This window comes from Poeciliopsis prolifica, unplaced genomic scaffold, assembly GCF_027474105.1.
Source record: "Poeciliopsis prolifica strain line A6 unplaced genomic scaffold, Auburn_PproV2 SCAFFOLD015, whole genome shotgun sequence".
Taxonomy (NCBI): Eukaryota; Metazoa; Chordata; class Actinopteri; order Cyprinodontiformes; family Poeciliidae; genus Poeciliopsis; species Poeciliopsis prolifica.
In genome coordinates, this window is record NW_026562390.1 from 4324582 (window position 1) to 4340794 (window position 16213).

The window sequence follows — 16213 nt, forward strand, 5'->3', positions numbered from 1 at the left end:
TCGAGCCAAGCCGCGCGTGCGCTCTTCAAAGGTTTTACTTGGCTGATGTTTTTTTTTTTTTTTTTTTTTCTGTTTTTTTTTATTTATTTATTTTTTAATTCTGATTACCATAAAGAAACATACCGTCTTGGGCCCAACACCGCAGATTATAATGGGATGATTTTCATTAGAACCAATGACCAACATGTTTTTGCAGTCGAGGACTTCACTGTTTTGGAATGTGTTTGATGCGCATTAACCTCTGGTCGATATTTTTATTGTATTTTCTGGACACACTCTTCTTAATAAAAGTGACCTCCTGCTAGAATATATGGAAATGTTATTGTTTGGCTGGCCGGTTTTTGTCAGTAATCAGCTGTCCTGAAATGTGAAAATCCTTTGAGATGAAAAACAGCACTTTTGGGGATCATCTTTTGCTTGTGCGCGGCTCCTGTCTGATATTGCGCCTCAACAGCCTGTTGTCTGTGTCCGAGGAGAAACGCACAACTTTAACGGGAGCCGGCGCGGGAGCTGGAGCGGGAGAGAGGGCTGCAGCTGGTCTCAGTGGCACACGAGGAGCAAAGGCGGGGGGGCAGCAGTGGCACCGACGGTGCGGCCCCGCTGGTGGGCTGTTGCGCTGTTGGACGGGGGATCCGGCGCAGCTGTGGAGCGGGGATGACGAGGTCGACCGGGATTATGATGGTGATGGATGGCCCAGCAGCGCGAGTAGGCACCGGGGTCTCGCAGTCTCTGTGCCTCCTACTGTGCGCTCTCCTTTTCCTCCCGCCGTGCGCTCACTCGCACCCGCAGCCATGCCAGGTACTGAAGCGGATCGGCCACACGGTTCGGTTGGGAGCTCTGCACGTCCAGCCCCGCTTGGTATCCACAGCTCCTGGCAGCAGTTCTGAAGTTGCTGAGGGAGCTTTGCAGAGAGATCAACCGCTGGAGTTAGGAAAGCCGGCCAAAACAGGTGCCGGTGCGCTTGGATATGGAAACCTCAGAACTCGAGCCGCCACAAACAATCAGCGAGGCACAAGTAGGAGTAAAAGCCAGGCGAGACAGCGGGATGGGAATCCCTCGAAGGAGGATGGCGTGTTCTCACCGCGGGACTCGGTCCTGCTGGCGGCTGAGGCTCTGAACCGGGCCGGGTTGCTGCCTTACAATTTATCCCTGGAGATTGTTATGGCAGTCGGATCGGCGCTGGGCGAGTTGCCAGCCTTCTCATACTCCTCCACGGCCATTCCTGAGGACGAAGACCCGCTGTCTTTCTTGGAGAGCGTGTGTCACACGGTGGTCGTGCAGGGGGTCTCCGCTATGCTCGCCTTCCCGCGGAACCGAGACGAGCTCGTTAAGTTGGAATTCGTGTCTCTGGCGCTCCAGGTGCCAGTAGTCAGCGTCGTGCAGAAGGAGTTCCCGCGCCACAGTGAGGTAAAGGGGGAAAAAAAGTTTCTTCCCAGCTTCTTCTAAACTGTTAACTGTTGATCACTTTACCTATGCACAGTGTCTGGATTGTTACCACAGCTACCTCCATTTACGCCTGTATTTGTGTCGTTATTAGGTTTAGTTCACTTCAGTTTCTGTGGAATATTTGTCCTCAGTTCACCGTTTAATAAATCTATATATAAATAATGGAGGAGGAGACACTTCATCCAACCGCTGATGGCCTTGATCATCGTATGCACTTACATCCCATCTGCTGCAAGACCTTATTTTCTGTCTGTACTTCTGCAGCGAGGCATTGATTATAGCCATGGTTATTTTTGACCGAATCACTCAAATTAATCGTTCCATGGGGAGACGATCATTGTGCTCTGTCCGTGGTGCTGAAATGGAAAACTTCCAAGGCTGCAGAAAAGAGATAGGGATGTGTCATGTTGTTCGAACAACCGCTTAAAAATGACTGAGGGAAGAGAGCTGGGCCCGGTTCAATAACCGCGATGAAGATCATTCAGGAGCTTCTCAGCGTTTTGGTGACAAAGCGCATCTGCATAACTCAATCAGATCAGCTACCCCAAGAATCAATGTGGGAGTGCATTGTGATCTCACGCTGCTTTGGCCTTTTATTATAATGACACTGTTGCAGAACAGCAGTTGTTGACGGGTTGAAGCAGTAACGATTTCCCTGTTAATTTCCGTTGTGAAATGCTTATATAGTGCTTTGGAAAAAAAAAATCTTCCGAGTTTTTACTGATTTTTTTATTTATAATTATTAGATGGTTATCTGACAGGGCAGTACAAACTTGTGGGCTTCTACAGAATAAATTACCTTTCTCTTCATTCTTTATAAAATGTTAATTTTGGCTTATTGTCATGTTGAAACACCAAGTTCTATTTAAATTCCAATCATCTATCTTGATTTTAGATCAATTTGGAGAAAAAAAAACTTGAATTAAGTTCCCTTTCTTGTTTTTCCACCTGTAAAACTCCAGAACACTGGTTATCTCCACAAAATGGACTTTTTATCACATGGAATAATAGTTCAATTTTTGTTTTGTTTGATCATTTCTCCTCTAGAGCATCCAGTGTGTTTGACAGCTATATTTAATCTAATGTCAAGTGGATCTCAGTTAAAATAATTCAACTGGGAAGTGGAATTATTTTCAATTATTTGTGCCTGAAAGTAGTCGAAAATTACAATAACTAATTTTCATTTACTGCCCTGTTGACTTTTCCTCTTTAAAAATCAGCTAATGCAATTATTTAGTTACTGTTATGAATTGATAATTATTTAACTGCAGGGGCCAAAACAAGTATTGTCTTCTTCATGATCGAGAAATTCAGCTCTTCAGCGAAACACTAATTGGAAATTTAATTTGAAGCCTGCATCTGAATTAAAAGTACCCCTAAATAAGTGAAAAGTTTAAATACTCTACAATGATTTATGGGCTTTCATCAATAGTTTATTTGCTAATTGTGTGTTTAATGCCAACCTTTTGTACTTTATCACACAACCTGTTTCTGTTATTAATGTCTTCCCTTTTTAAAATGTAAACAGATATGCGATTCACCACACCCAAACCAATTAGTTGGACTAGAGGGATCTGAAATACTCACCACCTACAACCTTAACATGCATGAGTGTGTCTGTGTGTGTTCCTACTCTAACATCTAATTTCCTGCTCTGTGCACAAGGATCCATTCCTCTGTAGATTTGGCAGGTGTTAAAAGTCCAAACTGGATCCCTGAAGTGAAATAACATGTACAGATACAGCTGACAAACAAAAAAAAATTGCCTGATGGAGGGGAAGGTGGATAGACAGGTGTTTGGATGGAATTTGGAGTAGGCAGAAAAAGTTGCTAGGAAAAATAATAAGACAGTGTTATAGAGTGCGAGGAGTTTACCTGAAAGTTTTATAAAATTGACTTCGCTCCCCTTGGGCTCCGTCTTTTTTCAATAACTTCAATCTGAAGTATGACAAAAGTTTCACCAAAACATTAAAGATTTTGCGGGAAGAAGATCTTATTATTTGTTTTTTTTGATGTGGTTGGTCTTTGTCTTACTAAATTCTGCAAAAGGAAGTTCAGGTTTAGACAAAGGTAAAGTATGCATAATTCATGAATTGTGGGAAAATCTTAGTTTGTCATGTGGAAAAACTGGAGAAGGTGTTGAGCGAAGGATGTCATGCCCCAGAGTACACTGAGTTTGGAGTTGGCGGTGTGTGGTATTTGTTAGCAGTGCAGTGTTGATAATATATTGAAGAGTATGGATTAATAAACTTTGTAATATAGCAAAGTTTCTTTGAATATTCGATTAAAGAATCGAGAACACTTTAATAAATAGTAAAGAAGTTATCATAACAGTCAGAGTGGACGCTTAGAATCGGAGATCCCTAATTAGTCTGAAATGACACACTTAACCCTTAAACACTGGATTATTTTATCCAAATCATGTAATGCTGCAAAACAGCTTAGTTCTCACTGCTCAAACTTTTGTAAAAAGATCCCTCTAATTTCTTGAATAACCTTCACTTTGCTATCAGAAAATGATTAATTCTGTTTTACTTATTACAGAGGAAAATATTAAATCCCCGGTTGAGACATTTTCTTACAAATTTTTCAGTCACATTTTCTGCTTCTTTTGCATAGTTCCATCAATCTACCCTTCAGCACGCACTGTTCACTCCCAACTGTTTAAGGAAGCATTTTTTTTTCCAAATGCTTCACAGATTTGTAATAAGTACAAAACTACCTAATCTTTTCACTTTGACACATGCCATCACATTTCTGATGCTCTAGAAAATAAAAATGGATCCCTTTGAGTAACCTGAGATGAGTCTCTGTCCTTTCTAATGAACGAGAGGCAGTGATCGCTGCACAATTGCTGTCATTTAAGAGCAACATCAGTTCTTTAACACAATCCAGTTGTGTTTTACAGCACTTTAAAGTGCAGCACATGTGCTTGTTAAAGTGAATAATGAGCTCCTCCTGAGTGCGGATGAAAGAGACAGATAAGTGGTGTTTTTTCAAGTCCAACAGCCACCTCCACATTTATTGGCACTCATAGTTGAGTTGTGTAAAAAGCCTTGAACATTTTAATATTTTATTGCAGTGGTCTTACAGTGGGGATTTTAGAAGAAACACATATTTACTTCTAGTACATTGATTCTGTAGGGACAGTGGCCATAGCTGCAACTGAAGTGATGCAAAAATCATACTGAAGTAGGATTTATTTCAAACAAATGTTTATTGATAAATAAACATTTGTCAATAAACATTACAAGTGTGTATAATTCACTCTTGAAAATATGAAAGAGGAAAATATGCATTGAGTGAGGGAGATCAGGTAACAGGGACATAACTGAACTTTCCTAAACCCAGATCCTATCAGTTCTAGTAACATTATAACTTTTCACCTTATTATTAAATCCATCCATTATTTAAACTTGCTTAGCCTGGACAGATCATCAGTCCATCACAAGGCAACAGAGTTATACTGGCCAAACAGCCATGCACAAACACAGACACATAATGGCAATTTAGAGAGACCGATTAATCTCACAGTCATGTTTTTTGGTCCATGACATGAAGTAGGAGGGCCCAAAGAAAACCCACTCTGGGGGAGAACATGTAAACTCCCTGCAGAAAGACTCGAGGTCGGATTTCAAACCCAGAACCTTCTTCCTGCAAGAAAACAATGCTAACAGCTTCAACACTGTGCAGCCCATAAGCAATACAACTTTTGCAGATCAATAATCTGAAGCATTCAAGGTTTCATTCAGAATTTCTTATTGAACAGAAAGCTTTCTCTACAAGACATCATCTAATCACAAGATCAATAATCCAACCAATTCCATCATGTTTGGTTTGTCCAGTTTCTTGTGATTCTTTTAGCGTCTGCTGTTTTACTGTGCAGTTAGCACAAGAAGTCAGAGCAGCTATTGTTTAGATCACACAGTCATCGTTAAAAGTACATTTAAAAGTAAAAGAAAAAAGCCAAACTTTGTAACAAACAGTCAAGAAACTTCGGCTTCACAGTATCTCTGCATTTGTTTAAAGCCATGGCCACTAAGCTTTCTACAAATTACTCAGTTTTTACTTACATAAGAAAAACTGAGAGGGTTAAAGATTTATGGAGATTACATTGCAGAAGTGCTGCAGTTGAGAATAAATCCTCATGGGCATTAAGGAGAGGTGAGAGTCTGATGCCCTGTGGACTGCATTACAATTTCCTCTCCTGATGTAGGACCTCTAAATCTGAAATAAAACATGTACGGTTGCTTTTTATTGCCCTTCTTTTTACAAATAACCCAGCTATTATAATGCAAAAATAAGATTAGTAATGTCTTTTTTGCATGCCTGTTGGACAGAGTGACTAATGGGATAAATTAAATTCACCAATAGCTTAACCTAATGGACTTTTAGCGCAAAGCTTGTGTTAAACTTGTAAAGAGTTTCTAAGGGGCCTTCAAACTCTCTACATGTACTGACAAACAACTAACTGATTAATTGGCTGGATAACCAGCATGTGCTTAGCATGCCAGAGTTTCCTAAGCCCTCATTGCTAATTCAAATCTATTACATTTCATCTGAATACTTTGCCAATTCCAAATTTGAGCTACTCATATTTTGTCTTAATACAAATTCTAACTCTCTATTTTATCTTCCTGCAATTGGCAGTAGGTCCAATTTATGCTTATAGTGTTTATGCAGAGCCTATAATCTTATTGAATCATGTTTAATCTTTTTATCAGCTATTTTTTTTCAAAAGTTTCAAACAACTGTTGATTTTGGATAGAATATTTTTGCTGTAAAGCACTTAGCACGTTGTGTAGAACTGACTGCATCTGCAGGCTGCATAAAACCGCCTGAAACAGACAGGATGCAAACCAACACACAAATCAGTGTGTTGGTTTGCATCAATGTGGGTCAAACACTGGAAGACTTTTCTAGTTGTTCACAGAAACTAAATAACCATAACTCCACGATCTGAGACTTAATGAACTTTGAAGCATCTGTTGACCTAAGATTGATTCAACAACAGTGGGATTTATCAGGTAGACATTATACAAATGAAAACAGTGAAAGTAAATAAAATGGTGAAAAACAGTGAATCTTCATTAATGAACTACAAGAAATAAAATCCTTCTTTTTAAACTGTTTTTTTTTTTTTTTTTTTTTTGCAAGAAATGTACACTGACAATAAAAACACATTTTATTCTAGATGTTTCGATTTCCACTGCAGGAGTTTTAGGAAAAAAAGAACTGCGATAAGTAAAACTGTCCATTCTGTGCTTTTTGTATTTTTGGTGATGACGCCACAAAATATATACTTATGCATTTGCATAATTGCCCACACTATGGGGGGGGGGGATGAAATAAATATGGGATATTTTTCCTCAAAGTTAGGCAAAAAAAGTGTCGATACATAAACACAGCTGTAACTCTCATGATGTGAGTAATGATATTCATTGGGGCTGGAACGTTGAGATTGCAATCTATTATATCCACCAGACTGTGTTTTTACACTAGGCACACATTGAATTTAAGATAAAAATTCAATGTGTTTATTTCCTTTATACATTTATTTATTTAATAAATGTATAAAAGCTTTATACATTTATTTCCTCCGGTGTTGAGAAACTCTTCTTATGCTTGGTGAAGATGTGATTTCGGCCTGTTCTTTTATACAAACTCTTAAAATCTTAAATGTCAAGGGAGTCCTGTGTAAACGCTGACCTTCAGTCCTTCTCATAAATGTTTGATTTGATTAATTTTGGGAGATTGATAGGAACATTCAAAAAGTTTTAGTTTTTGTATTTGAATCCACTTTCCATGGGCTTTAGGTGTGGGATCACTGAAACAAAAATCCATCCTTGTTTCATCTTTATATTTTTATGAAGAATGTATCTTCATGTTTTCATCAGTTTTCTTTGGTCGCTAAGCCAGTGGCAATAGCTCACACTATGATGCTCCTAGTTCAAAACTTCAATGCTAATGTGGAATTGATGTGCAAGTAGTGACTGGATATTACAGTTGAGTGCATTAGTCAGTGTTTTAATGGAGAAAAATGATCCTGTAAATTTCATGCTTCATAGAGCTCTCTGTGAATTTTCTACAGTTTTTGAAAAACTTGTTGGTTTTTGACTCATTTGTCTGAAATTTTGCAAGGAGAAAAACTGGTTGAGGTTGCCACCTCCAGATTTTGGCCAACAGGAACATTTGACATGCTTCTTGTGCAATACCTCAGCATCAAATTAAGTAATTAATTGATGCTGATAGAATGCAGGACTGCTATTTCAATACAGATAGATTTATCTGGTTTCTTGGCTTTCTAAGACTTTTGCAATTATTATTATTATTTTTTGTATTCAATGCCAAATCCCTATGTTATTCCCCTTTTTTCACACAGAAGTTAAGGTATAATTTGCATAAGTATATGGTGTAATTCACATGTCATTAGCACAATATTTTAACTAAATAAAACACAAACAATCCTGCTTATTAAATCCTCTTTATATGTTGCATTTAAGCCTTTGAACTGTTCTCTTTCTTGCCTCTTCTAATGGAAGTTTTACTGCCTCTCACAGAATCGCCTTCATTTTCAAATGGCAATGCGGACCGTAGCGGCCCCGCCGTCCCAGCTCCTCTACTATCTGCTAATGATGAACGGATGGTGGGACTTTAGCATTGTCCTCTGTCAGGAGTGGAAAATAAACGACTTCCTCTTCCTCATCAAGAACAACAGCCGTTTCCACTTGGGCACACTGGTCAACCTGACAAAAACAACATTGCCGCCCCTTCCGTCTTCATTATCATCCTTGGCAGAGGCGACCACCAACCCTGTGGGAGTGGAGGTGCAACACCCATCATATCCATCACCAACTGCATCATCTTATTCATCAAATTCCTCTTCGAAATCAGACCAGCAGCAGGCTCTCATGAAGCAGCTGGAGGCCTTGAGGGAACATTCCTCCACGCGGGGAGTGGTGACCTTTGGGTGCGACATTCGGGAAGTTCGCCGATTATGGACGCTGGCGACTCGAATGACCCTCCCGGAGTTTCACTGGGTTTTGGGGGACAGTCAAAACGTCGCTGAGCTTAGAACAGATGGGTTACCGCTGGGGCTACTTGCACATGGCATGATGGAATCCCCTTCTTTGGATCATTATGTCCAGGACTCACTGGAGTTTGTAGCACGAGCCGTGGGCAGTGCAGCCCAGGAGAATCCTGCCCTGGCGCTTATACCTGGAACTACAAACTGTATGGATGCACAACAGAGTAATGGCAGCTCAGGGGAATTCTTGGCAAGGTAGGAAATTACAGCATGCAACAACCACATATTTGTGTGCTTTTTTCTGTTACTAATCTGTTAATTTTTCTGCAGCTTCATAACATTATTGTTTCCAACAGCATGACAAAGTCCTTCTGCATGGAAGAAACAATAACATCAGAAGGCAATGATTTGTCAAGCTATTTTTCTCTGTTACTAAGAATAGTTTCTACTGCTTTTCCTCTTTTCAACTACTTCAATTGTACATTTCTGCATGTAATCATATGTATATAATTTCTACACTCTTTGGTTGGACCTGTCTCTGAATAACATATTGCATGAAATTTGCTATATAAATGTATGTAAAGTAACTCTTATTCAGGCTAAGAATCTCACATCAATACTCAGCCTTTAATAATGCGTTCCAACCTTGTCTTCCAGGATAGAATGGTTACCTAACATACAACATATCTTTAGTTAAGTTTAGAATAAGGTACAACATGCTTGAATTTTTCATGTTTGTTTGTTTTTTTTTTTTTTGTATTCCAAAGTTAGTCAAGCAATCCTAAGCAAGTTTCAACTTAACTTCATGCTTTTTCTTGGCTGTATTCAAGGTCGTACACATTTCAAGGCAGCACATTTAAACACTCTTTGACAGATCTGTTAGAATTATTTTTAATTCTGGCAAGGACCTGACTTTTGAGCAAAGTTCTCAAATCTTTAGTATTTTTGAGGCAAGGAAGCTAAAGCTTGGGTGCAAATGGGTCTTCCAAATGGACAATGATCTAAAGCATAGTGCCAAACTGGTTAAAAAGTTAATGTTTGGATCACAAAGGCCTCATCTCAATCAAACTTAATTTATTTAAGATGAGTTTGTGAGCAAGGTGCCCTACACACATGACTCAGTCTCACCAGTTCTGTAAGGAGAAATGGGCCAACATTACTGCTAACTATTGTGATATGTTTGTGGAAGGATATCCAAAATGTTTAACCTGAGTCATGCAGTTTAATATAGCAGATAGTGTCAACTGTATGTACTCAGTTTAGCATGGCATATGGGAGTGGCACAAATCAGACATTCAGACTGCTATGAAAAAGTCTGACATGATTTTCAATATGGGGAAAAAGTTGATTTGGGTTGCATTTGCCTCCTATGTGATCACAGCCACTGACTGTGTTATTCCAAATTTTCAACCACCTTGTTGTCTGTTTGAAGTTAAGGTGAATTTAGTCCTTTTATATTGTTATTTCACCCTATGTTTGTAGTACACGACCACCACAGGCATTGAGAGAGTCACAGCATTGTTTTGTTTCTACAGGGGATCTGAAACACATCTCAAAACAGGATGTAGAATGAGTGAAACGGCCAGACATTAAGCTTGAGGAAAGCACTGACCTCAGCTGCAGAAAAACATTCGGAGTCAAGATTAGAAGTTTAAAAGTGTGAAGTGTGCCTGGAAAGTAACAGATTCTGCCACGATGAGACATCATATTTAAGCAGAATTAAGACACAAACCTGCTGATGGCTACAAAGAGCAAGTGTTTGAGAACGGCTTCATTTGTATTTTTATGGATAATGCAAACCCTGTGTGGATGAGAAAAAACACAAAGTATATTAAAAATCAAGGAACTAGATCTTTTTAACATTCCTTACAGTTTCTTGTGTTTATGTTAACTTCTGACGAGCAGTGGACACGATTATTTAGATCTCTATTATTCAACGAGCCAGGGGAGATTGTTTGGAAGACTCTTTGCTTTGTTTAATCATTATTTAGGCTTTGATTTTACATATCCCTGGTGCTCAGCAGAAATGTTTTATCCTTTTGGAAACCTGCCAATGACCCTGTGAAGGCAGAGGATTTACCTGACGAGGTTTAGATTCATGTGTGGGATTCTGTGTCTAGAATAACCCCTTATGCAACAGATGAGTGCACCGTCTTATGATTAGAATGTGAGAACGGATTTATTATGAATGACAACCTAGTTTACTTTTACCAGCTGCTAGACTACAAATAACACTCTTTGCATGTTTGTGAACAGTAATAGAAAAACATGTTTTTTTCTCTCTTTTCACTGCAGTTAGTATTAGCTTTTCACTTGTCTCTTTTTTTTTCTTTTCCTCCATTCATTGTCAACATTTCTTCTCTTGGCAAAATACCGCAAGACGTAATGCTCAGCATCCATTTAGGAATTATATTTCCCAAACATTTAGATGGGTCAGTTGCTTCTAATGGCCCGAGGAAGAGTGAATCTAATGAATAAGCAGAGTTTGTGGCAAAAGTCAGGTTGTGTTTTGGAAGTAATTTTGACTTGGTGCGCTTCAGGGCAATAGGATATTAAGACCAAGGAGAAGTGCAGAGTTATATTAAAGCTTAATATAATTGTATATTTGTTATTTATATCATAAGCTCTTCTTTCAGCTTGGAATTCTTTATATTCTGTTACATTTGTATTCTTTAATAGGACCATAAACACAAGTAGTGTTAAACTGGCTGTCTTGTAAAGCAACTCACTCACACCTTAATCACTCAACACTTTAGAGGAACAAAATTGTGGATTACAAAACTATTACCACACTACACTATTGATGATTAACTTGTTGACTCAGAGCTTGATTGCCACGCTTGATACATTGGAGCATAAAATTTCTCAAACATGCTTAAATATTACTTTGTCAATTATAAGATTGACAAAATTAGCTGTAGATGTACAGTTTTCTCTGAATTCAGGCTTAATGCAAGTTTAAATAAGTACATCTACTGATTTTCTTTGTTTATAAATGGTGTCCCTCAGGGCTTGTTCCTGTACTGGGCTTGTTCCTGTACTGAGGAAATCTGACAGTTTGCTCTTCAAATCCTGACAATCTGAGGTCACTGCTTGACAGAAGGATCAAAAAATATTGTCAATTAAGTCCAAAACAGATTGACGCAGACTCTGTCAAAACAAATGTTGGATCGTTCCTCTATATAGGATAAACTGAGCCTTGTGCTTAAACACTGGTGCTGTAAGATAGAAAACCTGACCACTAAACTTATCAAGTTTTATTTCCAATGTCCTTTCTCAGCTTTTTATCTTTTCCTCGCAACTTCATTACATTTTAGAAACCTCAAAATTTTCACTAATTATTTTACAACGTGCTGATGTTAACTGTCAATAAATTAGAAAGGTTTATGTCACCATATCTAAGAGTTTTAAGTAATTGCTGTGTTGAAGTATTGTGTTTATCGTTTTCCCATCAGTCAGTAGACTTACCAATCCAGTAATACTTCCTCCTACTATATTTATTAATACAGCAAAGTTTACTTTGCTATTTCCGCACTTCTTCTCGTCATCCTTTATTTATCCATAGCTTTTGATGACCTTCATTGTTTCATGTTCACAGCAGTGGCCTGTTTTGGACATCTATAGACCCGGTTCTTTAAAGCTCATTAGCAAAAAATTGGTGGGGGAGGGAGTTGTTTTCCTCATTCTGTTTTCTTAATCTTCTAAACCTCAACTTGACCGCCACTCTGGCTGATAACAGGTTTTTCTTAATTACCTTTTAAATTGAGGATAAAAAATGGAACTGCTAACTTTTTTTCTTTATAGCAGCTCCTTATATGAGGCTTAGATTTTTATTATTAAGACTCGGTTTTGGGATCATAATGTTGCATTTAGTCTTACACTTGCAGGACTTTTATCTTGTCTAATTAAAAGTTAATAAATCATTGCTCCATGAAACTATGCATAGTATAACTTCTTAATAAGTATTACGTGTAAAGACTGATCTGATGTATTCCTACTTTTACAAGCCACTGTATCTATTAAGATACTAAGTTATACTTGTAGCTTAAATAATATTGCAATCTTTTATCATAATTCTTAACTTTTGCATAATTATAACAAATTCACCCAAATGATATTTATGCATTATATTTATTCCTGTGGTATTTATTGATGTGGTTAAAAGGACTTTCAGCCAGTATCATGTCTGCGAAAGGGTCATTTAAGGTTAGCCAAAGGACAAACAGCTAAATTTACCTGTGTTTCTCGCCCCGGTCTCATATCAGCTTTGGATAATGTCAAGAGCAAGATTGCAAATATGAACAGCTGATACGTGCTCTTTCATTTAATCTGATAAGAATACTGCTTGCCCGTCTCATATTTAAGGTTTACCAGGCAGAGGGCCTTTCTAGGCTCCCAGTTAGGAAAAATCCAGCAGTTTCTGAATATATTCATAATATAAAAAGGTGTCGGGTGGTTTTGAGGTACCCACTAATGTACATGCACATCTATAAACATGTGTTTTTAAGTGCAACTGGGTGTACAAACTATTTTGAGTTGTCAAGATGACATGAAAACGAAAACATTTAGTCCAATTACAATATTTAGATTGTCTTTAATCTTTTTTTTTTTTTAATAACGTTATTTCAGATTTCAAGGCTTTATATGACCTTGTTGAAGGGTTTACCTAACATAGAATTTATTACACTATTAAACTGAAAGTTTCTTAATACGTTTACAGCTTTCAACTCATTATTGCACAGCAGTTGCTTGGCTTTTAGTCATCATTTTGTATTTACATTTTCTCTCTTAATTATGATCACAGACAGCTCTTAAATTGGTTTTGAAAATAACACCATCTTGAACATCTTTGGCAAAAGCGCATCACATCATTTGCGAGTGTGTTTTTAAACCTCCAGGCGTCAGTAGTTTGAGACTGTTCAGTTGCTGGGGGTTTTGTTGGATGAGCTCACTGCACCAGGTGCTTTGTGAACGACCTAACCTGGAGGGATGAGTTGTCATCAGCACAGCATTGAAAGCAAAAACCAAGTGACAGATGAGCAGCAGTGAGGCTCTGTCTGTCACCAGCCTGGACGTTCATGCCCTCGGGGGAATCTATTGCATGATTATCATGGACTTATGGTTGCAGCAGGGTTGCTGGCCAAGCCATCAAGTGGTCAAAAGGGGAAAAAGCTGATGACAAATGTGAGCGGATGTTTTTCATCAGAAAAAAGCATATCATAGGGGATTTGGGTTCCAGTTGAATTCTAATGTAGCTTTAAAACATGTGAGTAAGCAAACAAGAGTTTGAATATAATTGCATCAAAAAGTGACGTGACTTTGACTTTAAAAACAAATAACTAATGCAAAACCTGCAAAAACAGCTGGAAATAACTACTTTAGAGTCCAGCAAACTACAGGAAATGCAGTACCATAGAAACCACATAGATAAAACTTTTTAACATGCATCATGCCTCAATCATACAGCCAAATCATATAGTGCAGATAAATGTACTGCACTATAAGAATTGCACAGTATATTATATTGATAGTGTCGTACAAACCAGGACACGTTAGACCAATCAAAATGGATATTTTAAGCTTAAATATCAGGCTCCTGAAATCATTGTGTCTTTGTCTTTTTTAACCAGGAAAGCATTGATTCAGATTAAATCAGGGTTTTCTGGGAAAGTAGAAAGCAGTACAAATTGAGTCAGGACAAATTACAGCAATGAAAGACAACATTGTTATCTAATTCAATTGGGGAAACATTTATAGCCTGAATTGTCCGTTTCCAAGTCATTAAGAAGTCCTTAATATCATTTTGGGTGACCATGCAACTAATCCCAGTGATGCAGTTACATGAATGCTTACTTAACACTGGACAGACATTTTGCACTGAAAACAAGAGGACTTCTGGAGACCGAAGATAGTAACACCTAAATGTTTTGATGGGTATAGATCTGATAATACTAAGAACCTCATTCAGTTGTTTCAATCATAAACTTCCTAAATTATTTTCACCCTTTTTTGAGAGACATATGCTGCACAGTCCAACTGAAACATAAATCAGTCATTAGAGAATAAGCAAAAAAGTGGCACACTGTTAAATTACAATCTTATTCTCAGCATTGCCAGCATACCTGCATGTCTTCTTATTTTGTAATATTAGTTTGCTTGACCTTCCAAAAGTTCTGCCAACCTAAGCTAGTGTCCCTGATCCACATCCCTTCTCAACACCACCCTTTTTTCAGACACAGTACTCTAGTCTGAATTAGCCATTTCCAGTCAAGTTATTTTTTGAACTGGATGTAGACTTGGTCTAAAAAATAAAATCTTTTCAGTGCATCTAATCAATTTAATTAATCATCATTGTTTTTTGTTGACCTCTGCTCGTGTTTTGACTTATAATCACGTGTGTTTTAGAATAGAACCTGTGTGCCATAAACACACAGGTCCCAAAATAAAACTAAGTATAAAAACTGAGTGGAGCAAATGTTCGCTTTGCAATACACCATAAAAGTTCAAATGAAAAAAATATGTCAAAAGACAAACTGTATTCAGGTTATGATGATATCCAGTCAAACCTTTCCTGGTTCTGTAATACGGCTTTGTGATGAACCGAATGTTTACACATCCCTCAGAAAATCCAATACCAACATCATAAGAAGCATCTCTGCTTGTTCTACATTATGACTGTAATGTGAGCAACAGGAATATTTCCAGTTTTTCTCATAAATATCTTTATTGCTTGACATATTTGTTTAGCATGAATAATTAATGTGCACCAAAATGAAACAAATGCAAACAACGTCAGAGAAATAACTCGTGATGGCGGAACTGATAAACTATAAGGATTTTATTTGACATGCTGAATGGTTGTGATTCATCATTTCCTTTGCTTCCTCAAGCTTTAGAGAAAGATCAAGGCACTGTTATTATGCAGATAAACTCTTCATCATTTCAGTCACTCCTTTCCTCACCACCATCACCCCACCCCCCCCCCCTCCCCCCGTATCACTGCAGTGCTTTCACTGAGCACTCTCAGCGCTGCACCTTTTGTCATTCACTCCCTTGGTCCTGTGGGGAAATTCTTTCAAGCCACATCACTTAACATTATGTGAAGATAGTAAATCAGAAGGGACAGTTGACAATTCTCACCACAAATTTCACTGCAATGAAATGATTTACAGGAATTTAGAGTTACTGCAGCATTTTTTTTCCAGTAATCTGTGCAAGTCTGCTCAGAAACTAGCATGCTGTTTTTATTGATGTTTGGTAACTAAAGGATGCATTTGATCAGTTTCTATTTAAATAATTTTCCCACTAATATTTTATTAAATATCCCTTTAGCAAGTTGCACATACTCCATACATAACAATATAATCTTTAACAAGCTTCTGATATAATTCTATTATCGTTTGCTATTAGAGCACTGCTGTTGTCAGAATTGGAGGAGCTCATTGGAAAAAAGTTAACTAGGGGTGTGACGGTACACATACTGTGTGGAGAATATTAACAGTTCAGCCCTGTCACTGTAGCGATGAATACCTGAGCACATGCAGAACGTTCTTTAATAAAGTTAATTTAAAAAGGTGTCACCAGAACAAAACAGAAAAATACCAGTCATCACTAAACTCTACTGTTTAGAGTTTAGTGAAAAGGGTGGTAATTTGTATTTTTACAGAGTGTCCTTTAGTTGCACAACCAAGTGATTATGCTACTTTCAGAAGAAAAAAAATACAAAAAACAGATGATCTA

At 37.9% G+C, this 16213-nt stretch overlaps 1 protein-coding gene across 1 annotated transcript in view; it reads left to right on the top strand.

Moving 5' to 3' along the window:
- Nucleotides 1-624: 624 nt before the first annotated feature.
- grin3a (glutamate receptor, ionotropic, N-methyl-D-aspartate 3A) overlaps nt 625-16213 on the top strand; it is a 59959-nt gene continuing 44370 nt past the window's right edge. Inside the window, exons 1-2 of the mRNA XM_055040586.1 lie at nt 625-1407; nt 8007-8728. Coding sequence (XP_054896561.1) covers nt 655-1407; nt 8007-8728 — 1475 coding nt within the window. The 5' untranslated portion in view covers nt 625-654. The remainder of the gene's footprint in view (nt 1408-8006; nt 8729-16213) is intronic.